Here is a 25,948-nt window from a genome sequence, read left to right on the forward strand (position 1 = left end):
CTCCCTCTACACTGTTCCCATCAAACACTCCCAGGACAGGTACAGCACGGGGTTAGATACCGAGTAAAGCTCCCTCTGCACTGTCCCCATCAAACACTCCCAGGATAGGTAGAGCATGGGGTTAGATACAAAGTAAAGATCCCTCCACACTGTCTCCATCAAACACTCCCAGGACAGGTACAGCAAGGGGTTAGATACCGAGTGAATCTCCCTCTACAATGTCTCCATCAAACACTCCCAGGACAGGTACAACACGGGTTTAGATACAGAGTGAAGCTCCCTCTGCACTGTCCCCATCAAACACTCCCAGGACAGGTACAGCACTGGGTTAGGTACAGAGTAAAGCTCCCTCTACACTGTCCCCCATCAAACACTCCCAGGACAGGTACAGCATGGGGTTAGATACAGAGTAAAGCTCCCTCTACACTGTCCCCCATCAAACACTTGACAGTTCCGACTCGCCACAGCGAAAAACCGCACCGACCTCCTCAGAAGACAAACACGGGACACAGTGGACAGAGTACCCTTCGTTGTCCAGTAATTCCCCGGAGCGGAGAAGCTACGGCATCTCCTCCGGAGCCTTCAACATGTCATTGATGAAGACGAACATCTCGCCATGGCCATCCCCACACCCCCACTTCTTGCCTTCAAACAACCGCACAACCTCAAACAGACCATTGTCCGCAGCAAACTACCCAGCCTTCAGGAGAACAGTGATCACGGCACCACACAACCCTGCCACAGCAACCTCTGCAAGACGTGCCGGATCATCGACACAGATGCCATCATCTCACGTGAGAACACCATCCACCAGGTACACGGTACCTACTCTTGCAACTTGGCCAACGTTGTCTACCTGATACGCTGCAGGGAAGGATGTCCCGAGGCATGGTACATTGGGGAAACCATGCAGACGCTACGACAACGGATGAATGAACACCGCTCGACAATCACCAGGCAAGACTGTTCTCTTCCTGTGGGGGAGCACTTCAGCAGTCACGGGCATTCAGCCTCTGATCTTCGGGTAGGCGTTCTCCAAAGTGGCCTTCGCGACACACGACAGCGCAGAGTCGCTGAGCAGAAACTGATAGCCAAGTTCCGCACACATGAGGACGGCCTAAACCGGGATGTTGGGTTTATGTCACACTATCAGTAACCCCCACAGCTTGCCTGCTGGACTTGCAGAATCTCACTGGCTGTCCTGTCTGGAGACAATACACATCTCTTTAACCTGTGCTTAATGCTCCCTCCACTCACATTGTCTGTATCTTTACGGCCTGGTTGGCTGTAGAGATTCTCATTCTAATCAGTATTCTATAACTTGATTTTGTGTCTCTGTGCCCTGTCTGAGAGCAGATTTCCACTCCCTCTGATGAAGGAGCAGCGCTCCGAAAGCGAATGGCATTTGCTACCAAATAAACCTGTTGGACTTTAACCTGGTGTTGTTAAAACTCTTACTGTGTTTACCCCAGTCCAACGCCAGCATCTCCACATCATGCCCATCAAAGACTCCCCGGAAAGATACGCATGGGGTTAGATACAGAGTAGAACTCCCTCTACACTTTTCCCATCAAACACTCCCAGGACAGGTACAGCACGGGATTAGACACAGAGTAAAGCTCCCTCTCCACTGTCCCCATCAAACACTCCCAGGACAGGTGCAGCACGGGGTGAGATACAGAGTAAAGCTTCCTCTACACTGTCCCCCATCAAACACTCCCAGGACAGGTACAGCACGGGGTTAGATACAGAGTAAAGCTTCCTCTACACTGTCCCCCATCAAACACTCCCATGACAGGTACAGCACAAGGATAGAGAGAGAGTAAAGCTCCCTCTACACTGTTCCCATCAAACACTCCCAGGACAGGTACAACACGGGGTTAGATACAGAGTAAAGCTCCCTCTACACTGTCCCCATCAAACACTCCCAGGACAGGTACAGCACGGGGTTAGATACAGAGTAAAGCTCCCTCTACACTGTCCCCATCAAACACTCCCAGGACAGGTACAGCACGGGGTTAGATACAGAGTAAAGCTCCCTCTACATTGTCCCCATCAAACACTCCCAGGACAGGTACAACACGGGGTTAGATACAGAGTAAAGCTCCCTCTACACTGTCCCCATCAAACACTCCCAGGACAGGTACAACACAGGGTTAGATACAGAGTAAAGCTCCCTCTACATTGTCCCCATCAAACACTCCCAGGACAGGTACAACACGGGGTTAGATACAGAGTAAAGCTCCCTCTACACTGTCCCCATCAAACACTCCCAGGACAGGTACAGCACGGGGTTAGATACAGAGTAAAGCTCCCTCTACATTGTCCCCATCAAACACTCCCAGGACAGGTACAACACGGGGTTAGATACAGAGTAAAGCTCCCTCTACACTGTCCCCATCAAACACTCCCAGGACAGGTACAACACAGGGTTAGATACAGAGTAAAGCTCCCTCTACATTGTCCCCATCAAACACTCCCAGGACAGGTACAACACGGGGTTAGATACAGAGTAAAGCTCCCTCTACACTGTCCCAATCAAACACTCCCAGGACAGGTACAGCACGGGGTTAGATACAGAGTAACGCTCCCTCTACACTGTCCCCATCAAACACTCCCAGGACAGGTACAGCACGGGGTTAGATACAGAGTAAAGCTCCCTCTACACTGTCCCCATCAAACACTCCCAGGACAGGTACAACACGGGGTTAGATACAGAGTAAAGCTCCCTCTACACTGTCCCCATCAAACACTCCCAGGACAGGTACAGCACGGGGTTAGATACAGAGTAAAGCTCCCTCTACACTGTCCCCCATCAAACACTCCCAGGACTGGTACAGCACGGGGTTAGATACAGAGTAAAGCTCCCTCTACACTGTCCTCATCAAACACTCCCAGGACAGGTACAGCACGGGGTTAGATACAGAGTAAAACTCCCTCTACACTGTCCCCATCAACACTCCCAGGACAGGTACAGCACGGGGTTAGATACAGAGTAAAGCTCCCTCTACACTGTCCCCATCAAACACTCCCAGGACAGGTACAGCACGGGGTTAGATACAGAGTAAAGCTCCCTCTATACTGTCCCCATCAAACACTCCCAGGACAGGTACAGCACGGGGTTAGATACAGAGAAAAGCTCCCTCTACACTGTCCCCCCTCAAACACTCCCAGGACAGGTACAGCACGGGGTTAGATACAGAGTAAAGCTCCCTCTACACTGTCCTCATCAAACACTCCCAGGACAGGTACAGCACGGGGTTAGATACAGAGTAAAACTCCCTCTACACTGTCCCCATCAACACTCCGAGGACAGGTACAGCACGGGGTTAGATACAGAGTAAAGCTCCCTCTACACTGTCCCCATCAAACACTCCCAGGACAGGTACAGCACGGGGTTAGATACAGAGTAAAGCTCCCTCTACATTGTCCCCATCAAACACTCCCAGGACAGGTACAGCACGGGGTTAGGTACAGAGTTAAGCTCCCTCTACACTGTCCCCATCAAACACTCCCAGGACAGGTACAACACGGGGTTAGATACAGATGAAAGCTCCCGCTACACTGTCCCCATCAAACACTCCCAGGACAGGTACAACACGGGGTTAGATACAGAGTAAAGCTCCCTCTACACTGTCCCCCATCAAACACTCCCAGGACAGGTACAGCACAAGGTTAGAGAGAGAGGAAAGCTCCCTCTACACTGTCCCCATCAAACACTCCCAGGACAGGTACAGCACAGGGTTAGATACAGAGTAAAGCTCCCTCTACACTGTCCCCATCAAACACTCCCAGGACAGGTACAAGATGGGGTTAGATACAGAGTAAAGCTCCCTCTACACTGTCCCCATCAAACACTCCCAGGACAGGTACAGCACGGGGTTAGATACAGAGTAAAGCTCCCTCTACACTGCCCCCATCAAACACTCCCAGGACAGGTACAGCACGGGGTTAGATACAGAGTAAAGCTCCCTCTACACTGTCCCCATCAAACACTCCCAGCACAGGTACAACACGGGGTTAGATACAGAGTAAAGCTCCCTCTACACTGTCCCCATCAAACACTCCCAGGACAGGTACAACACGGGGTTAGATACAGAGTAAAGCTCCCTCTACACTGTCCCAATCAAACACTCCGAGGACAGGTACAGCACAGGGTTAGATACAGAGTAAAGCTCCCTCTACACTCTCCCCCATCAAAAACTCCCAGGACAGGTACAGCACGGGGTTAGATACAGAGTAACGCTCCCTCTACACTGTCCCCATCAAACACTCCCAGGACAGGTACAGCACGGGGTTAGATACAGTGTAAAGCTCCCTCTACACTGTCCCCATCAAACACTCCCAGGACAGGTACAACACGGGGTAAGATACAGAGTAAAGCTCCCTCTACACTGTCCCCATCAAACACTCCCAGGACAGGTACAGCACGGGGTTAGATACAGAGTAAAGCTCCCTCTACACTGTCCCCCATCAAACACTCCCAGGACAGGTACAGCACGGGGTTAGATACAGAGTAAAGCTCCCTCTACACTGTCCTCATCAAACACTCCCAGGAAAGGTACAGCACGGGGTTAGATACAGAGTAAAGCTCCCTCTACACTGTCCCCATCAAACACTCCCAGGACAGGTACAGCATGGGGTAGATACAGAGTAAAGCTCCCTCTACACTGTCCCCCATCAAACACTCCCAGGACAGGTACAGCACGGGGTTAGATACAGAGTAAAACTCCCTCTACACTGTCCCCATCAACACTCCCAGGACAGGTACAGCACGGGGTTAGATACAGAGTAAAGCTCCCTCTCCACTGTCCCCCATCAAACACTCCCAGGACAGGTACAGCACGGGGTTAGATACAGAGTAAAGCTCCCTCTACACTGTCCCCATCAAACACTCCCAGGACAGGTACAGCACGGGGTTAGATACAGTGTAAAGCTCCCTCTACACTGTCCCCATCAAACACTCCCAGGACAGGTACAGCACGGGGTTAGATACAGAGTAAAGCTCCCTCTACACTGTCCCCATCAAACACTCCCAGGACAGGTACAGCACGGGGTTAGATACAGAGTAAAGCTCCCTCTACACTGTCCCCATCAAACACTCCCAGGACAGGTACAGCACGGGGTTAGATACAGAGTAAAGCTCCCTCTACACTGTCCCCCTTCAAACACTCCCAGGACAGGTACAGCACGGGGTTAGATACAGAGTAAAGCTCCCTCTACACTGTCCTCATCAAACACTCCCAGGACAGGTACAGCACGGGGTTAGATACAGAGTAAAACTCCCTCTACACTGTCCCCATCAACACTCCCAGGACAGGTACAGCACGGGGTTAGATACAGAGTAAAGCTCCCTCTACACTGTTCCCATCAAACACTCCCAGGACAGGTACAGCACGGGGTTAGATACAGAGTAAAGCTCCCTCTATACTGTCCCCATCAAACACTCCCAGGACAGGTACAGCACGGGGTTAGATACAGAGTAAAGCTCCCTCTACACTGTCCCCCCTCAAACACCCCCAGGACAGGTACAGCACGGGGTTAGATACAGAGTAAAGCTCCCTCTACATTGTCCCCATCAAACATTCCCAGGACAGGTACAGCACGGGGTTAGGTACAGAGTAAAGCTCCCTCTACACTGTCCCCATCAAACACTCCCAGGACAGGTACAGCACAGGGTTAGATACAGAGTAAAGCTCCCTCTACACTGTCCCCATCAAACACTCCCAGGACAGGTACAACACGGGGTTAGATACAGAGTAAAGCTCCCTCTACACTGTCCCCATCAAACACTCCCAGGACAGGTACAACACGGGGTTAGATACAGAGTAAAGCTCCCTCTACACTGTCCCCCATCAAACACTCCCAGGACAGGTACAGCACAAGGTTAGAGAGAGAGGAAAGCTCCCTCTACACTGTCCCCATCAAACACTCCCAGGACAGGTACAAGATGGGGTTAGATACAGAGTAAAGCTCCCTCTACACTGTCCCCATCAAACACTCCCAGGACAGGTACAGCACGGGGTTAGATACAGAGTAAAGCTCCCTCTACACTGCCCCCATCAAACACTCCCAGGACAGGTACAGCACGGGGTTAGATACAGAGTAAAGCTCCCTCTACACTGTCCCCATCAAACACTCCCAGCACAGGTACAACACGGGGTTAGATACAGAGTAAAGCTCCCTCTACACTGTCCCCATCAAACACTCCCAGGACAGGTACAACACGGGGTTAGATACAGAGTAAAGCTCCCTCTACACTGTCCCAATCAAACACTCCGAGGACAGGTACAGCACAGGGTTAGATACAGAGTAAAGCTCCCTCTACACTCTCCCCCATCAAACACTCCCAGGACAGGTACAGCACGGGGTTAGATACAGAGTAACGCTCCCTCTACACTGTCCCCATCAAACACTCCCAGGACAGGTACAGCACGGGGTTAGATACAGTGTAAAGCTCCCTCTACACTGTCCCCATCAAACACTCCCAGGACAGGTACAACACGGGGTTAGATACAGAGTAAAGCTCCCTCTACACTGTCCCCATCAAACACTCCCAGGACAGGTACAGCACGGGGTTAGATACAGAGTAAAGCTCCCTCTACACTGTCCCCCATCAAACACTCCCAGGACAGGTACAGCACGGGGTTAGATACAGAGTAAAGCTCCCTCTACACTGTCCTCATCAAACACTCCCAGGAAAGGTACAGCACGGGGTTAGATACAGAGTAAAGCTCCCTCTACACTGTCCCCATCAAACACTCCCAGGACAGGTACAGCATGGGGTAGATACAGAGTAAAGCTCCCTCTACACTGTCCCCCATCAAACACTCCCAGGACAGGTACAGCACGGGGTTAGATACAGAGTAAAACTCCCTCTACACTGTCCCCATCAACACTCCCAGGACAGGTACAGCACGGGGTTAGATACAGAGTAAAGCTCCCTCTCCACTGTCCCCCATCAAACACTCCCAGGACAGGTACAGCACGGGGTTAGATACAGAGTAAAGCGCCCTCTATACTGTCCCCATCAAACACTCCCAGGACAGGTACAGCACGGGGTTAGATACAGTGTAAAGCTCCCTCTACACTGTCCCCATCAAACACTCCCAGGACAGGTACAGCACGGGGTTAGATACAGAGTAAAGCTCCCTCTACACTGTCCCCATCAAACACTCCCAGGACAGGTACAGCACGGGGTTAGATACAGAGTAAAGCTCCCTCTACACTGTCCCCATCAAACACTCCCAGGACAGGTACAGCACGGGGTTAGATACAGAGTAAAGCTCCCTCTACACTGTCCCCCTTCAAACACTCCCAGGACAGTTACAGCACGGGGTTAGATACAGAGTAAAGCTCCCTCTACACTGTCCTCATCAAACACTCCCAGGACAGGTACAGCACGGGGTTAGATACAGAGTAAAACTCCCTCTACACTGTCCCCATCAACACTCCCAGGACAGGTACAGCACGGGGTTAGATACAGAGTAAAGCTCCCTCTACACTGTCCCCATCAAACACTCCCAGGACAGGTACAGCACGGGGTTAGATACAGAGTAAAGCTCCCTCTATACTGTCCCCATCAAACACTCCCAGGACAGGTACAGCACGGGGTTAGATACAGAGTAAAGCTCCCTCTACACTGTCCCCCCTCAAACACCCCCAGGACAGGTACAGCACGGGGTTAGATACAGAGTAAAGCTCCCTCTACATTGTCCCCATCAAACATTCCCAGGACAGGTACAGCACGGGGTTAGGTACAGAGTAAAGCTCCCTCTACACTGTCCCCATCAAACACTCCCAGGACAGGTACAGCACAGGGTTAGATACAGAGTAAAGCTCCCTCTACACTGTCCCCATCAAACACTCCCAGGACAGGTACAACACGGGGTTAGATACAGAGTAAAGCTCCCTCTACACTGTCCCCATCAAACACTCCCAGGACAGGTACAACACGGGGTTAGATACAGAGTAAAGCTCCCTCTACACTGTCCCCCATCAAACACTCCCAGGACAGGTACAGCACAAGGTTAGATACAGAGTAAAGCTCCCTCTACACTGTCCCCACCAAACACTCCCAGGACAGGTACAGCACTGGGTTAGATACAGAGTAAAGCTCCCTCTACACTGTCCCCATCAAACACTCCCAGGACAGGTACAACACGGGGTTAGATACAGAGTAAAGCTCCCTCTACACTGTTCCCATCAAACACTCCCAGGACAGGTACAGCACGGGGTTAGATACAGAGTAAAGCTCCCTCTACACGGTCCCCCATCAAACACTCCCTGGACAGGTACAGCACGAGGTTAGAAACAGAGCAAAGTTCCCTCTACACTGTCCCCATCAAACACTCCCAGGACAGGTACAGCACGGGGTTAGATACAGAGTAAAGCTCCCTCTGCACTGTCCCCATCAAACACTCCCAGGACAGGTACAGCACGGGGTTAGATACCGAGTAAAGCTCCCTCTGCACTGTCCCCATCAAACACTCCCAGGATAGGTAGAGCATGGGGTTAGATACAAAGTAAAGATCCCTCCACACTGTCTCCATCAAACACTCCCAGGACAGGTACAGCATGGGGTTAGATACCGAGTGAATCTCCCTCTACAACGTCTCCATCAAACACTCCCAGGACAGGTACAACACGGGTTTAGATACAGAGTAAAGCTCCCTCTGCACTGTCCCCATCAAACACTCCCAGGACAGGTACAGCACTGGGTTAGGTACAGAGTAAAGCTCCCTCTACACTGTCCCAATCAAACACTCCCAGGACATGTACAGCACAGGGTTAGATACAGAGTAAAGCTCCCTCTACACTGTCCCCCATCAAACACTCCCAGGACAGGTACAGCACGGGGTTAGATACAGAGTAAAGCTCCCTCTACACTGTCCCCACCAAACACTCCCAGGACAGGTACAGCACGGGGTTAGATACAGAGTAAAGCTCCCTCTATACTGTCCCCATCAAACACTCCCAGGACAGGTACAGCATGGGGTAGATACAGAGTAAAGCTCCCTCTACACTGTCCCCCATCAAACACTCCCAGGACAGGTACAGCACGGGGTTAGATACAGAGTAAAACTCCCTCTACACTGTCCCCATCAACACTCCCAGGACAGGTACAGCACGGGGTTAGATACAGAGTAAAGCTCCCTCTACACTGTCCCCCATCAAACACTCCCAGGACAGGTACAGCACGGGGTTAGATACAGAGTAAAGCGCCCTCTATACTGTCCCCATCAAACACTCCCAGGACAGGTACAGCACGGGGTTAGATACAGTGTAAAGCTCCCTCTACACTGTCCCCATCAAACACTCCCAGGACAGGTACAGCACGGGGTTAGATACAGAGTAAAGCTCCCTCTACACTGTCCCCATCAAACACTCCCAGGACAGGTACAGCACGGGGTTAGATACAGAGTAAAGCTCCCTCTACACTGTCCCCATCAAACACTCCCAGGACAGGTACAGCACGGGGTTAGATACAGAGTAAAGCTCCCTCTACACTGTCCCCCTTCAAACACTCCCAGGACAGGTACAGCACGGGGTTAGATACAGAGTAAAGCTCCCTCTACACTGTCCTCATCAAACACTCCCAGGACAGGTACAGCACGGGGTTAGATACAGAGTAAAACTCCCTCTACACTGTCCCCATCAACACTCCCAGGACAGGTACAGCACGGGGTTAGATACAGAGTAAAGCTCCCTCTACACTGTCCCCATCAAACACTCCCAGGACAGGTACAGCACGGGGTTAGATACAGAGTAAAGCTCCCTCTATACTGTCCCCATCAAACACTCCCAGGACAGGTGGAGCACGGGGTTAGATACAGAGTAAAGCTCCCTCTACACTGTCCCCCCTCAAACACCCCCAGGACAGGTACAGCACGGGGTTAGATACAGAGTAAAGCTCCCTCTACATTGTCCCCATCAAACATTCCCAGGACAGGTACAGCACGGGGTTAGGTACAGAGTAAAGCTCCCTCTACACTATCCCCATCAAACACTCCCAGGACAGGTACAGCACAGGGTTAGATACAGAGTAAAGCTCCCTCTACACTGTCCCCATCAAACACTCCCAGGACAGGTACAACACGGGGTTAGATACAGAGTAAAGCTCCCTCTACACTGTCCCCATCAAACACTCCCAGGACAGGTACAACACGGGGTTAGATACAGAGTAAAGCTCCCTCTACACTGTCCCCCATCAAACACTCCCAGGACAGGTACAGCACAAGGTTAGAGAGAGAGGAAAGCTCCCTCTACACTGTCCCCATCAAACACTCCCAGGACAGGTACAGCACGGGGTTAGATACAGAGTAAAGCTCCCTCTACACTGTCCCCACCAAACACTCCCAGGACAGGTACAGCACTGGGTTAGATACAGAGTAAAGCTCCCTCTACACTGTCCCCATCAAACACTCCCAGGACAGGTACAACACGGGGTTAGATACAGAGTAAAGCTCCCTCTACACTGTTCCCATCAAACACTCCCAGGACAGGTACAGCACGGGGTTAGATACAGAGAAAAGCTCCCTCTACACGGTCCCCCATCAAACACTCCCTGGACAGGTACAGCACGAGGTTAGAAACAGAGCAAAGTTCCCTCTACACTGTCCCCATCAAACACTCCCAGGACAGGTACAGCACGGGGTTAGATACAGAGTAAAGCTCCCTCTGCACTGTCCCCATCAAACACTCCCAGGACAGGTACAGCACGGGGTTAGATACCGAGTAAAGCTCCCTCTGCACTGTCCCCATCAAACACTCCCAGGATAGGTAGAGCATGGGGTTAGATACAAAGTAAAGATCCCTCCACACTGTCTCCATCAAACACTCCCAGGACAGGTACAGCATGGGGTTAGATACCGAGTGAATCTCCCTCTACAACGTCTCCATCAAACACTCCCAGGACAGGTACAACACGGGTTTAGATACAGAGTAAAGCTCCCTCTGCACTGTCCCCATCAAACACTCCCAGGACAGGTACAGCACTGGGTTAGGTACAGAGTAAAGCTCCCTCTACACTGCCCCCATCAAACACTCCCAGGACAGATACAGCACTGGGTTAGGTACAGAGTAAAGCTCCCTCTACACTGTCCCCATCAAACACTCCCAGGACAGGTACAACACGGGGTGAGATACAGAGTAAAGCTCCCTCTACACTGTCCCAATCAAACACTCCCAGGACATGTACAGCACAGGGTTAGATACAGAGTAAAGCTCCCTCTACACTGTCCCCCATCAAACACTCCCAGGACAGGTACAGCACGGGGTTAGATACAGAGTAACGCTCCCTCTACACTGTCCCCATCAAACACTCCCAGGACAGGTACAGCACGGGGTTAGATACAGAGTAAAGCTCCCTCTACACTGTCCCCATCAAACACTCCCAGGACAGGTACAACACGGGGTTAGATACAGAGTAAAGCTCCCTCTACACTGTCCCCATCAAACACTCCCAGGACAGGTACAGCACGGGGTTAGATACAGAGTAAAGCTCCCTCTACACTGTCCCCCATCAAACACTCCCAGGACAGGTACAGCACGGGGTTAGATACAGAGTAAAGCTCCCTCTCCACTGTCCTCATCAAACACTCCCAGGAAAGGTACAGCACGGGGTTAGATACAGAGTAAAGCTCCCTCTACACTGTCCCCATCAAACACTCCCAGGACAGGTACAGCATGGGGTAGATACAGAGTAAAGCTCCCTCTACACTGTCCCCCATCAAACACTCCCAGGACAGGTACAACACGGGGTTAGATACAGAGTAAAACTCCCTCTACACTGTCCCCATCAACACTCCCAGGACAGGTACAGCACGGGGTTAGATACAGAGTAAAGCTCCCTCTACACTGTCCCCCATCAAACACTCCCAGGACAGGTACAGCACGGGGTTAGATACAGAGTAAAGCTCCCTCTATACTGTCCCCATCAAACACTCCCAGGACAGGTACAGCACGGGGTTAGATACAGTGTAAAGCTCCCTCTACACTGTCCCCATCAAACACTCCCAGGACAGGTACAGCACCAGGTTAGATACAGAGTAAAGCTCCCTCTACACTGTCCCCATCAAACACTCCCAGGACAGGTACAGCACGGGGTTAGATACAGAGTAAAGCTCCCTCTACACTGTCCCCATCAAACACTCCCAGGACAGGTACAGCACGGGGTTAGATACAGAGTAAAGCTCCCTCTACACTATCCCCCATCAAACACTCCCAGGACAGGTACAGCACGGGGTTAGATACAGAGTAAAGCTCCCTCTACACTGTCCTCATCAAACACTCCCAGGACAGGTACAGCACGGCGTTAGATACAGAGTAAAACTCCCTCTACACTGTCCCCATCAACACTCCCAGGACAGGTACATCACGGGGTTAGATACAGAGTAAAGCTCCCTCTACACTGTCCCCATCAAACACTCCCAGGACAGGTACAGCACGGGGTTAGATACAGAGTAAAGCTCCCTCTATACTGTCCCCATCAAACACTCCCAGGACAGGTACAGCACGGGGTTAGATACAGAGTAAAGCTCCCTCTACACTGTCCCCCCTCAAACACTCCCAGGACAGATACAGCACGGGGTTAGATACAGAGTAAAGCTCCCTCTACATTGTCCCCATCAAACACTCCCAGGACAGGTACAGCACGGGGTTAGGTACAGAGTAAAGCTCCCTCTACACTGTCCCCATCAAACACTCCCAGGACAGGTACAGCACAGGGTTAGATACAGAGTAAAGCTCCCTCTACACTGTCCCCATCAAACACTCCCAGGACAGGTACAGCACGGGGTTAGATACAGAGTAAAGCTCCCTCTTCACTGCCCCCATCAAACACTCCCAGGACAGGTACAGCACGGGGTTAGATACAGAGTAAAGCTCCCTCTACACTGTCCCCATCAAACACTCCCAGGACAGGTACAACACGGGGTTAGATACAGAGTACAGCTCCCTCTACACTGTCCCCATCAAACACTCCCAGGACAGGTACAACACGGGGTTAGATACAGAGTAAAGCTCCCTCTACACTGTCCCCATCAAACACTCCCAGGACAGGTACAGCACGGGATTAGATACAGAGTAAAGCTCCCTCTCCACTGTCCCCATCAAACACTCCCAGGACAGGTACAGCACGGGGTTAGATACAGAGTAAAGCTCCCTCTTCACTGTCCCCATCAAACACTCCCAGGACAGGTACAGCACGGGATTAGATACAGAGTAAAGCTCCCTCTCCACTGTCCCCATCAAACACTCCCAGGACAGGTACAGCACGGGGTTAGATACAGTGTAAAGCTCCCTCTACACTGTCCCCATCAAACACTCCCAGGACAGGTACAGCACCAGGTTAGATACAGAGTAAAGCTCCCTCTACACTGTCCCCATCAAACACTCCCAGGACAGGTACAGCACGGGGTTAGATACAGAGTAAAGCTCCCTCTACACTGTCCCCATCAAACACTCCCAGGACAGGTACAGCACGGGGTTAGATACAGAGTAAAGCTCCCTCTACACTATCCCCCATCAAACACTCCCAGGACAGGTACAGCACGGGGTTAGATACAGAGTAAAACTCCCTCTACACTGTCCTCATCAAACACTCCCAGGACAGGTACAGCACGGCGTTAGATACAGAGTAAAACTCCCTCTACACTGTCCCCATCAACACTCCCAGGACAGGTACATCACGGGGTTAGATACAGAGTAAAGCTCCCTCTACACTGTCCCCATCAAACACTCCCAGGACAGGTACAGCACGGGGTTAGATACAGAGTAAAGCTCCCTCTATACTGTCCCCATCAAACACTCCCAGGACAGGTACAGCACGGGGTTAGATACAGAGTAAAGCTCCCTCTACACTGTCCCCCCTCAAACACTCCCAGGACAGATACAGCACGGGGTTAGATACAGAGTAAAGCTCCCTCTGCATTGTCCCCATCAAACACTCCCAGGACAGATACAGCACGGGGTTAGATACAGAGTAAAGCTCCCTCTACACTGTCCCCATCAAACACTCCCAGGACAGGTACAGCACAGGGTTAGATACAGAGTAAAGCTCCCTCTACACTGTCCCCATCAAACACTCCCAGGACAGGTACAACACGGGTTTAGATACAGAGTAAAGCTCCCTCTACACTGTCCCCATCAAACACTCCCAGGACAGGTACAACACGGGGTTAGATACAGAGTAAAGCTCCCTCTACACTGTCCCCATCAAACACTCCCAGGACAGGTACAGCACGGGATTAGATACAGAGTAAAGCTCCCTCTCCACTGTCCCCATCAAACACTCCCAGGACAGGTACAGCACGGGGTTAGATACAGAGTAAAGCTCCCTCTTCACTGTCCCCATCAAACACTCCCAGGACAGGTACAGCACGGGGTTAGATACAGAGTAAAGCTCCCTCTACACTGTCCCCATCAAACACTCCCAGGACAGGTACAGCACAGGGTTAGATACAGAGTAAAGCTCCCTCTACACTGTCCCCATCAAACACTCCCAGGACAGGTACAACACGGGGTTAGATACAGAGTAAAGCTCCCTCTACACTGTCCCCATCAAACACTCCCAGGACAGGTACAGCACGGGGTTAGATACAGAGTAAAGCTCCCTCTACACTGTCCCCATCAAACACTCCCAGGACAGGTACAGCACGGGGTTAGATACAGAGTAAAGCTCCCTCTACACTGTCCCCATCAAACACTCCCAGGACAGGTGCAGCACAAGGTTAGAGAGAGAGTAACGCTCCCTCTACACTGTCCCCCATCAAACACTCCCAGGACAGGGACAGCACAAGCTTAGAGAGAGAGTAAAGGGTAAGTTTTTTACACAGGGAGCGGTAGGTGTCTGGAACGCACTGCCGGGGGTGGTGCTGGAGGCAGATACGATGCGAGGTGCGGGGGGTGGGGTTTAATGGGCTTTTAGAAAAGCACATGGATGTACAAGGGATAGAGGGATATGGAGCATGAGCAGGCAGAAGGGATTAGTTTAATTTGCCGTCATGTTGGGTACATGAAAGTTAATGGAAAAGGTCCTGAGGGATAGGATTTACGACCATTTAGAAAGATGCAGCTTAATCCGGGATAGTCAGCACGGATTCGTGAAGGGCAAGTCGTGCCTCACAAATTTGATTGAATTCTTTTGAGGAGGTAACTAAGTGTGTAGATGAAGGTAGAGCAGTTGATGTCATATACATGGATTTTAGTAAGGCGTTTGATAAGGTCCCCCATGGTCGGCTCATGATGAAAGTAAGGTGGTGTGGGATAGAGGGAAAGTTGGCCGATTGGATAAGTAACTGGCTATCTCATAGAAGACAGAGGGTGGTGGTGGATGGAAAATTTTCGGACTGGAGACCAGTTACCAGCGGTGTACCACAAGGATCAGTGCTGGGTCCTCTGCTCTTTGTGATTTTTATTAATGACTTAGAGGAGGGGGCTGAAGGGTGGATCAGTAAATTTGCTGATGACACCAAGATTGGTGGAGTAGTGGATGAGGTGGAGGGCTGTTGTAGGCTGCAAAGAGACATAGATAGGATGCAAAGCTGGGCTGAAAAATGGCAGATGGAGTTTAACCCTGATAAGTGCGAGGTGATTCATTTTGGGAGGACAAATTTGAATGCGGATTACAGGGTCAAAGGTAGGGTTCTGAGGAATGTGGAGGAACAGAGAGATCTTGGGGTTCATATCCACAGATCTCTAAAGGTTGCCACTCAAGTGGATAGAGCCGTGAAGAAGGCCTATAGTGTGTTAGCGTTTATTAACAGGGGGTTGGAGTTTAAGAGCCGTGGGGTTATGCTGCAACTGTACAGGACCTTGGTGAGACCACATTTGGAGTATTGTGTGCAGTTCTGGTCACCTCACTATAAGAAGGATGTGGAAGCGCTGGAAAGAGTGCAGAGGAGATTTACCAGGATGCTGCCTGGTTTGGAGGGTAGGTCTTATGAGGAAAGGTTGAGGGAGCTAGGGCTTTTCTCTTTAGAGCGGAGGAGGATGAGAGGCGACTTAATAGAGGTTTATAAGATGATGAGGGGGTTAGATAGAGTGGACGTTCAGAGACTATTTCCTCGGGTGGATGTAGCTGTTACTAGGGGGCATAACTATAGGGTTCATGGTGGGAGATATAGGAGGGACGTCCGTGGTAGGTTCTTTACTCAGAGAGTGGTTGGGGTGTGGAATGGACTGACTGCAGTGATAGTGGAGTTGGACACTTTAGGAACATTTAAGCGGTTATTGGATAGGCACATGGAGCAGACCAGGATGATAGGGAGTGGGATAGCTTGATCTTGGTTTCAGATAAAGCTTGGCACAACATCGAGGGCCGAAGGGCCTGTACTGTGCTGTACTGTTCTATGTTCTTCTATCTTCTATTTATTTAGTACAGGTGCCTCGCAGCGCCAGGGGCCCGGGTTCGATTCCCGGCTTGGGTCACTGTTTCTGCGGAGTTTGCACGTTCTCCCCGTGTTTGCGTGGGTTTCCTCCGGGTGCTCCGGTTTCCTCCCACAGTCCGTGCTGGTTAGGTGCTAAATTCTCCCTCAGTGTAACCCGAACAGGTGCCAGAGTGTGGCAGCTAGGGGATTTTCACAGTAACTTCATTGCAGTGTTAATGTAAGCCTACTTGTGACACTAATAAATAAACTTTAATTATTCTGCACCCTCAGCCTGTCCAAATCGCGCTGAAGCATCTCTGCATCCTCCTCACACCCTGCCACCCAACTTTGAATCATCTGCAAATTTAGTTTCCTTTTCCAAATCATTAATATTTAGCGTGAACAGTTGGGGTCCTGGTACAGATCCCTGCAGTATCCTACTAGTCACTAATAGTGAGTCTTTAAGCTGATCTGTGTAATGCATAACTAAGCTACGCTGACACAAAGAACTCCATATGCATGGCTAGAAATCTCGAGACTTTCACTTCCCATTGCCACTACCTCTGACCATAACCACCTGAAACTAAATGGGTGAAGAATGAATGAGGAAAGACTGTATAGAACATACACGCAACCCAATCCGGTACTTACAAAACTCATCAACAGGATCTTGATTGAAAACCTAACAAACTCAACCTGACAACATCTCAGCAATGGACTTCATTACAAAATGCAGATGACCTTTCCTTTCTGTTCTGTAAATTAAGTTTTAAGTTTATTTATTATTGGCACAAGTTAGGTTTACAATAACACTGCAATGAAGTTATTGTGAAAATCCCCTAGTCACCACACTCCAGCGCCTGTTCGGGTGACACTGAGGGAGAGTTTAGCACCTAATCAGTACGTCTTTCGGAATGTGGGAGGAAACCGGAGCACCCGGAGGAAACCCACGCAGACACGGGGAGAACATGCAGACTCCGCACAGACAGTGACCCAAGCCGGGAATTGAACCCAGGTCCCTGGAGTTGTGAGGTAGCAGTGCTAACCACTGTGCCACCGTACTGCCCATCTATCTATCTACCTCTCTAACATAATTTTAAGGAAAGGCAGGCAAACAATTTGAAGCATATTTCAAAAATGTGTTTCAAAGATGTAGATTGGCCATGCTAAATTACCCCTTAGTGTCCAAAGATGTGCGGGTTAGGTGGATTGGCCGTGGTAAATTGCCCCTTAGTGTCCAAAGATGTTCAGGTTAGGTGGATTGGCCATGCTAAATTGCCCCTTAGTGTCCAAAGATGTTCAGGTTAGGTGGATTGGCCATGCTAAATTGCCCCTTAGTGTCCAAAGATGTGTGGGTTAGGTGGATTGGCCATGCTAAATTGCCCCTTAGTGTCCAAAGATGTTCAGGTTAGGTGGATTGGCCGTGCTAATTTGCCCCTTAGTGTCCAAAGATGAGTAGGTTAGGAGGGATTAATGGGGTATGTATGTGGGATGCCGGGACAGGTCCTGGGTGGGATGCTCTGTCGGAGAATCAGCGCAGACTGGACGGGTCACTGCCAGCATCCTCTGATACTAGATTTGATTTTGAGTACAGGATGAATTTCAGGATGGTGCTGAAAGGGTTAACTCGCCACACATTCCTGTCCTTTTAGAATCTGCCCACAATAGCAGCCACCCAGAGGGGTAGTCTACGCAGCATGGTAATTAAGTAGGAAGCAGGAAGTTTGGGTGAAAAAAAATGATGACATTTAAAAAGCAGGAAGTGCATTGAGAACTTTTTTACCCAACTCAGAGGAACGACAGAGTGCATGAATCGCCTGCGATTACAAGTGGAACAAGGGTTGATCTTGCTGTGGGGAAGTCATGGCAGCAGTTGTAAGTAGTACTCGGAGCTTAAAGCTTCTTCTCCGTGTATCAGACGCTTTACTGAGGCAGCTTTTTCAGAGCTGTACAGAACTTTGCTGAGGCCACAGCTGGAGTGCTGTGTGCAGATCTGGCCGCCACACTATCGGAAGGATGTGGGAAGGCGTGCAGAGGAGATTCACCAGGACGCTGCCTGGGACGGAAGATTTAAGTTATGAAGAGAGGTTGGGGAGGCTTGGGTTGTTTTCGCTGGAGCAGAGAAGACTGAGGGGCGACCTGATCGAGGTGTACAAGATTATGAGGGACATGGACAGGGTGGATAAGGAGCAGCTGTTCCCCTTAGTTGAAGGGTCAGTCACGAGGGGACATAGGTTCAAGGTGAGGGGTGGGAAGTTTAGGGGGGATGTGAGGAAAAACTTTTTTACCCAGAGAGTGGTGAGGGTCTGGAATGCGCTGTCTGGGAGGGTGGTGGGGGCGGGTCGCCTCACATCCTTTAAAAAGTGCCTGGATGAGCACTTGGTACGTCACAACATTCAGGGCAATGGGCCCAGTGCTGGTGGATGGGATTAGGTGGGAGGTCAGGTGTTTCTCGCGTGTTGGTGCAGACTCGATGGGCTGAAGGGCCCCTTCTGTGCTGTATGATTCTCTGATTCTACACTGTGCCCCGAAATGGGTGACACGTCAGCATTTGTTTATACTCCAACGTGGGAGAGTGAAGCCCAGGACAGTTAAGGTGTCTCCTGCGGCCGCCTGTATTACAATTGTCCATTTGTTCTTTTGTGTTCTATTCCAGCCCATATCCCTCTCAAACTTTCTCTTCCATGTACCTGTCCAAATGGGTGGCACGGTGGCACAGTGGGTCAGCACTGCTGCCTCACAGCGCCAGGGACCCGGGTTCGATTCCGGCCTCGGGTCACTGTCTGTGTGGAGTCTGCATGTTCTCCCCGTGTCTGCGTGGGTTTCCTCCGGGTGCTCCGGTTTCCTCCCACAGTCCAATGATGTGCAGGGTAGGTGGATTGGCCATGATAAATTGCTCCTTAGTGTCCAAAGATGTGTAGGTTAGGTGGATTGGCCATGCTAAATTGCCCCTTAGTGTCCAAAGATGTGCAGGTTAGGTGGATTGGCCATGCTAAATTGGCCTTTAGTGTCCAAAGATGTGCAGGTTAGGTGGATTGGCCATGCTAAATTGCCCTTAGTATCCAAAGATGTGTAGGTTAGGTGGATTGCCCATGCTAAATTGCCCTTCCTATCCAAAGATGTGTAGGTTAGGTGGATTGGCCATGCTAAATTGCCCTTCCTATCCAAAGATGTGTAGGTTAGGTGGATTGGCCATGCTAAATTGCCCTTAGTATCCAAAGATGTGTAGGTTAGGTGGATTGCCCATGCTAAATTGCCCTTCCTATCCAACGATGTGTAGGTTAGGTGGATTGGCCAGGCTAAATTTCCCCTTAGCATCCAAAGATATCCAGGTTAGAGTGATTATCGATGCTAAATTGTCCCTTAGTGTCCAAAGATGTGCTGGTTAGGTGGATTGGCCGTGCTACATTGCCCCTTGGCGTCAGGGGAACCAGCAGGGTAAATATGTGGGATTATGGGAACAGGGCCTGGGTGGGATTGTGGTCAGTGCAGACTTGATGGGCCGAATGGCCTTCTCCTGCCCTGTCGGGATTCTATTTGTCCAGCTTTTTGGAACTTACTGAGCCAGACACACTGTGGTTGGCGTTACCTCACTCCTGTCGCCTTGAACGCCACTTGGTAAACTTGGGGCACACCAGCGATTTGTTCTGGCAACTGCCGATGGAATGTTAATTGCTCATTCCCAGCAGAGAGGAATTTGTTACACCCGTGTTGCGTTAAGAGTTGAAGTCACCTCATTGTGTGACACGATTGAGATGAGAATAACAGCTTTGCTTTCACGGGCCAGAGCTCCTACTTTAATAATTGCCCGGGGCTGGACGTGGAAACATTCCTCCACCCCCTTGACCTTAATGTCTTACTAAAAGACAACACACAGATTGTGTGGCACCCCCTCAGTACTCGTTTCGAGTGTCAGCCTCTAATGGACCTGGACAAATCAATGGGGAGAACCTGTTCCCTTTTGGCAGAGTGGTCAAGAACTAGTGAACACATGAGATACTAAACCAAAGTGCTGGATTGGGGTGGCACAGTGGTTAGCACTGCTGCCTCACAGCGCCAGAGACCCAGGTTCCATTCCCGGCTTGGATCTGTGCAGAGTCTACACGTTCTCCCCGTATCTGTGTGGGTTTCCTCCGGGTGCTCCGGTTTCCTCCCACAATCCGAAAGACGTGCTGGTTAGGTGCTAAATTCTCCCTCAGTGTAACCCGAACAGGAGTGTGGCGACTAGGGGGATTTTCACAGTAACTTCATTGCGGTGTTAATGTAAGCCGACTTGTGTCACTAATAAACAAACTTAACTTAGATGCTGTGGCTCCACTATGCGAAGGCCTAGTGGTATTATCGCTTGACTGTTAATCCAGAAACTCAGCTAAAGTTCTGGGGACCCGGGTTCGAATCCCGCCACGGCAGATGGTGGAATTTCAATTCAATAAAAAATATCTGGAATTAAGAATCTACTGATGGCCATGAAACCATTGTTGGAAAAACCCATCTGGTTCCCTTTAGGGAAGGAAATCTGCCGTCCTTACCCGGTCTGGCCTACATGTGACTCCAGAGCCACAGCAATGTGGTTGACTCTCAACTGCCCTCGGGCAATTAGGGATGGGCAATAAATGCTGGGCCCAGCCAGCGACGCCCATGTCCCACGAATGAATAAACAAAAAAATCATTTGTTTAATTATCTCATTGTTTTCGGGAAGATGTGAGCGGTCGTTGAGAGGGTGTGGAAGGAGATTTACCAGAATGGTTCCAGGGGCGAGGGGGTTTTCACTCCAAGGTGAGGCTGGAGAAGCTGGGGTTGTTCTCCTTGGAGCGACGGGGATTGAGGGGAAGATTCGATGAAGGTGTACGAGATTATGACAGATCGGCAATGAGAAGCTGTTCCCATTAGCTGATGGGACAAGGATTGGCGGGGGGGGGGGGGGGGGGGAGGGGGGACACAGATTTAAGATTCTGGGTGACGGGGAGATGTGAGGAAAAAACTCTTTTAATCCCAGGCTGGGGTGCAAAACTCAGGACTGACTCTCTGGTGCTGTACTGAGGGAGGGGCCGAGATGAGATCTTAAACTGCGGCCTGAGCTGTTTGGGGGTTGTAAGAGAATCCTGTGGCCTTATTCTGGAGAAGGGCAGGGAAACTCTCCCTGGGCAACATCTCGCCCTCACTCAACATCACAAAAACAGATGATCAGATGGTTATCACATTGCTGTTTGTGGCAGCTTGCAAGCAGCATTTCGACTGTATAACAGTGACGACAGTTCCAGAAGCACTTCATTGCTGATAAGTTGCTTTGAGGTGTCCAGCAATTGTTTAGCCACTTTACTCGGGGTGGCACGGTAGCACAGTGGGTTAGCACTGCTGCCTCACTGCGCCAGGGACCCGGGTTCGATTCCCGGCTCGGGTCACTGTCTGTGCAGAGTCTGCACGTTCTCCCCGTGTCTGCGTGGGTTTCCTCCGGGCGCTCCGGTTTCCTCCCACAGTCCGAAAGACGTGCTGGTTAGGTGGCTAGGCCATGCTAAATTAACCCTTAATGTCAGGGTAAATGCATGGGGATAGGGCCTGGGTGGGATTGTTGTAGGTGCAGACTCGATGGGCCGAATGGCCTCCTTCTGCACTGTAGGATTCTATCGATTCTCTCTCTAAGTCATTATCGTGCCTTCTGTCGGCTTCCATAGAATCATAGAATCCCTACAGTGCTGAAGGAGACCATTCGGCCCATCGAGTCCGAGCTGAGCACAATCCCATCCAGGCCCTATCCCCATAACCCCACTTATTTGCTCTGCTAACCCACACATCTTTGGGCTGTGGGAGGAAACCGGAGCACCCGGAGGAAACCCACGCAGACACGGGGAGAACGTGTAGACTCCGCACAGACAGTGACCCGAGCCGGGAATCGAACCCGGGTCCCTGGCGCTGTGAGGCAGCAGTGCTAACCACTGTGCCACCGTGCAGTCCATTGATAGAACAGAGAACAGTACAGCACAGGAACAGGCCCTTCGGCCCACCATGCTGTGCTGAGCATGGCGCCAAATTAAACTCATCCCTTCTGCCTGCCCTTCTCCATATCCCTCTATTCCTCGCATATTCATGTGCTTATCTAAAAGCCCCTTAAACCAACCGCCCCCCCCCCCCCCTCCCCGCATCATATCTGCCTCCACCACCACCCCTGGCAGAGTGTTCCAGACACCTACCACTCTCTGTGTAAAAAAACTTATCCCTCGCATCTCCTTTGAACTTTCCCCTCTTGCCTTAAGTGCGTGCCCCCTAGTATTAGACATTTCAACTCCAGGAAAAAGATTCTGAATGTCAACCCTATCTACGCCTCTCATAATTTTACAGACTTCTTTATTTTGGGATGGGATTCATAAGAACATAAGAAATAGGAGCAGGAGTAGGCCATCTAGCCCCTCGAGCCTGCCCCGCCATTCAACAGGATCATGGCTGATCTGATAGTGGTTTAGTTCCACTTACCCGTCTGCTCCCCATATCCCCTAATTCCCTTATCGATCAGAAATCTATCTACCCGTGATTCAAACATATTAAACAAGGTAGCCTCCACCACTTCAATGGGCAGAGAATTCCAGAGATTCACTACCCTCTGAGAGAAGAAGTTCCCCCTCAACTCTGTTCTGAACCGGCCCCCACTTATTTTGAGGCCGTGCCCTCTAGTTCTAGCTTCCTTTCTAAGTGGAAAGAATCTCTCTACCTCTACCCTATCCAGCCCCTTCATTATCTTATAGGTCTCTATAAGGTCTCTACAGCCTTCTAAACTCCAACGAGTACAAACCTAATCTGCTCAGTCTCTCCTCATAATCACACCCCTCATCTCCGGTATCAACCTGGTGAACCTTCTCTGCACTCCCTCCAAGGCCAATATATCCTTTGCAATTCGGTTGATAAGGATAGATATCTTCCACAGTACAAATGTGAAGCCTGTATCCAAGTTCCACTCTCTACTCATGGGTCGAAGGGCCTGTACTGTGCTGTACTGTTCTATGTTCTATGTACTCCACTGTTCCTCCTCACCTGAGGTGATCTCTTTATAAATTGAGGGAAAAAACGCATCTTTTGTGCTACCTAAATCCTAAATCCATTCCGGAGGCAATCATAGATTCATAGAATCCCTGCTGTGCAGAAGGAGGCCATTGGCCCATCGAGTCTGCACCAACCACAATTCCACCCAGGCCCGATCCCCGCTTAGTTACCCTGCAAATCCCTCGAGCCTATCACATCCCGAGACACTAAGGGTTAATTTAATGGCCAGTCCACCTAACACGCACATCTTTCGGACTGTGGGAGGAAACCGGAACACCCGGAGAAAACACACACAGATATGGGCAGAATAACAAAAGAACAAAGAACAATACAGCACAGGAACAGGCCCTTCGGCCCTCCAAGCCCATGCCGCTCCCTGGTCCAAACTAGACCATTCTTTTGTATCCCTCCATTCCCACTCCGTTCATGTAGCTATCTAGATAAGTCTTAAACGTTCCCAGTGTGTCCGCCTCCACCACCTTGCCCGGCAGCGCATTCCAGGCCCCCACCACCCTCTGTGTAAAATACGTCCTTCTGATATCCGTGTTAAACCTCCCCCGCCTCACCTTGAACCTATGACCCCTCGTGAACGTCACCACCGACCTGGGGAAAAGCTTCCCACCGTTCACCCTATCTATGCCTTTCATAATTTTATACACCTCTATTAGGTCACCCCTCATCCTCCGTCTTTCCAGTGAGAACAACCCCAGTTTACCCAATCTCTCCTCATAACTAAGCCCTTCCATACCAGGCAACATCCTGGTAAACCTCCTCTGCACTCTCTCTAAAGCCTCCACGTCCTTCTGGTAGTGTGGCGACCAGAACTGGGCGCAGTATTCCAAATGCAGCCGAACCAACGTTCTATACAACTGCAACATCAGACCCCAACTTTTATACTCTATGCCCCCTCCTATAAAGGCAAGCATGCCATATGCCTTATTCACTACCTTCTCCACCTGTGACGTCACCTTCAAGGATCTGTGGACTTGCACACCCAGGTCCCTCTGCGTATCTACACCCTTTATGGTTCTGCCATTTATCGTATAGCTCCCCCCTACGTTAGTTCTACCAAAATGCATCACTTCGCATTTATCTGGATTGAACTCCATCTGCCATTTCTTTGCCCAAATTTCCAGCCTATCTATATCCTTCTGTAGCCTCTGACAATGTTCCTCACTATCTGCAAGTCCAGCCATTTTCGTGTCATCCGCAAACTTATTGATCACCCCAGTTACACCTTCTTCCAGATCGTTTATATAAATCACAAACAGCAGAGGTCCCAATACAGAGCCCTGCAGAACACCACTAGTCACAGGCATCCAGCCGGAAAAAGACCCTTCCACTACCACCCTCTGTCTTCTGTGACCAAGCCAGTTCTCCACCCATCTAGCCACCTCCCCCTTTATCCCATGAGATCCAACCTTTTGCACCAACCTACCATGAGGGACCCTCCAAAAACCTTCCCAGGTTTCTCCTGGGCCTACTTCCGGTTTTGGGGAAAAAACCTCCAATTTTTAACGCAAATTTAACTGGAAAATAAATAAATCAATCAAATGCAGAAACAAACTCCCTTACCCTCAGCCTGCTCCTGTGGAACAATGTGCAGACTCCTCACAGACAGTGACCCAAGCCAGGAATCAAACCTGGGTCCCTGGTGCTGTGAGGCAACAGTGCTAACCACTGTGCCACCATGCCACCACTTCCTTCATCATCCTTTACAATATAGACTTCCAGATGGGCAGGTACATAAGGGCACTCACCATCTCGAAATATGTCGGCCGCTCCTTCACAGTCGCTGGGTCAAAATCCTGGAATTCCCTCCCTAACGGCATTGTGGGTCAACCCACAGCACGTGGACTGCAGCGATTCAAGATGGCGGCTCACCACCACCTTCTCAAGGAGCAACTCAGGATGGGCAATAAATGTTGGCCCAGCCAGCGACGCCCGTGTCCCACCAATGAATAAAAAAAAGTCAGAAAAGATCCAGGTTTGATTCCAGTTTGTGTGGAACCAACCTGATCCAGTTGGGGGCAGACAATGGCCCAGTGGTATTATCGCTAGACTATTAATCCAGAAACTCAGCTAATGTTCTGGGGACCCGGGTTCGAATCCCACCAGGCAGATGGTGGAATTTGAATTGAATAAAAAATACCTGGAATTAGGGCACCACAGTGGTTAGCACTGCTGCCTCACAGCATCAGGGATCCGGGTTCGGTTCCCAGCTTGGGTCACTGCCTGTGTGGAGTCTGCACGTTCTCCCCGTGTCTGCGTGGGTTTCCTCCGGGTGCTCCGGTTTCCTCCCACAGTCCGAAAGACGTGCGGGTTAGGTTCACTGGCCATGCTAAATTGCTCCTTAGTGTTGGGGGGACTAATAGGGTCAATATGTGGGGTTACAGGAATAGGGCCCGGATGGGATTGTGGTCGGTGCAGACTCGATGGGCCAAATAGCCTCCTCTGCGCTGTAGGGATTCTATGACTCTATGATTTTAAGAATCTACTGATGACCGTGAAACCATTGCCGATTGTCGGAAAAACCCATCTGGTT

The 25,948-nt window shown here is 50.6% G+C and overlaps 1 protein-coding gene across 1 annotated transcript in view; it reads left to right on the plus strand.

Moving 5' to 3' along the window:
• Positions 1-18,053: 18,053 nt before the first annotated feature.
• Positions 18,054-25,948, plus strand: part of LOC144510076 (vesicle-associated membrane protein 8-like) — a 28,123-nt gene continuing 20,228 nt past the window's right edge. The window contains exon 1 of the mRNA XM_078239314.1: positions 18,054-18,245. Within this exon, the coding sequence (XP_078095440.1) occupies positions 18,234-18,245 (12 nt within the window). The 5' untranslated portion in view covers positions 18,054-18,233. The remainder of the gene's footprint in view (positions 18,246-25,948) is intronic.

Source organism: Mustelus asterias, chromosome 22 (assembly GCF_964213995.1).
Source record: "Mustelus asterias chromosome 22, sMusAst1.hap1.1, whole genome shotgun sequence".
Lineage (NCBI taxonomy): Eukaryota > Metazoa > Chordata > Chondrichthyes > Carcharhiniformes > Triakidae > Mustelus > Mustelus asterias.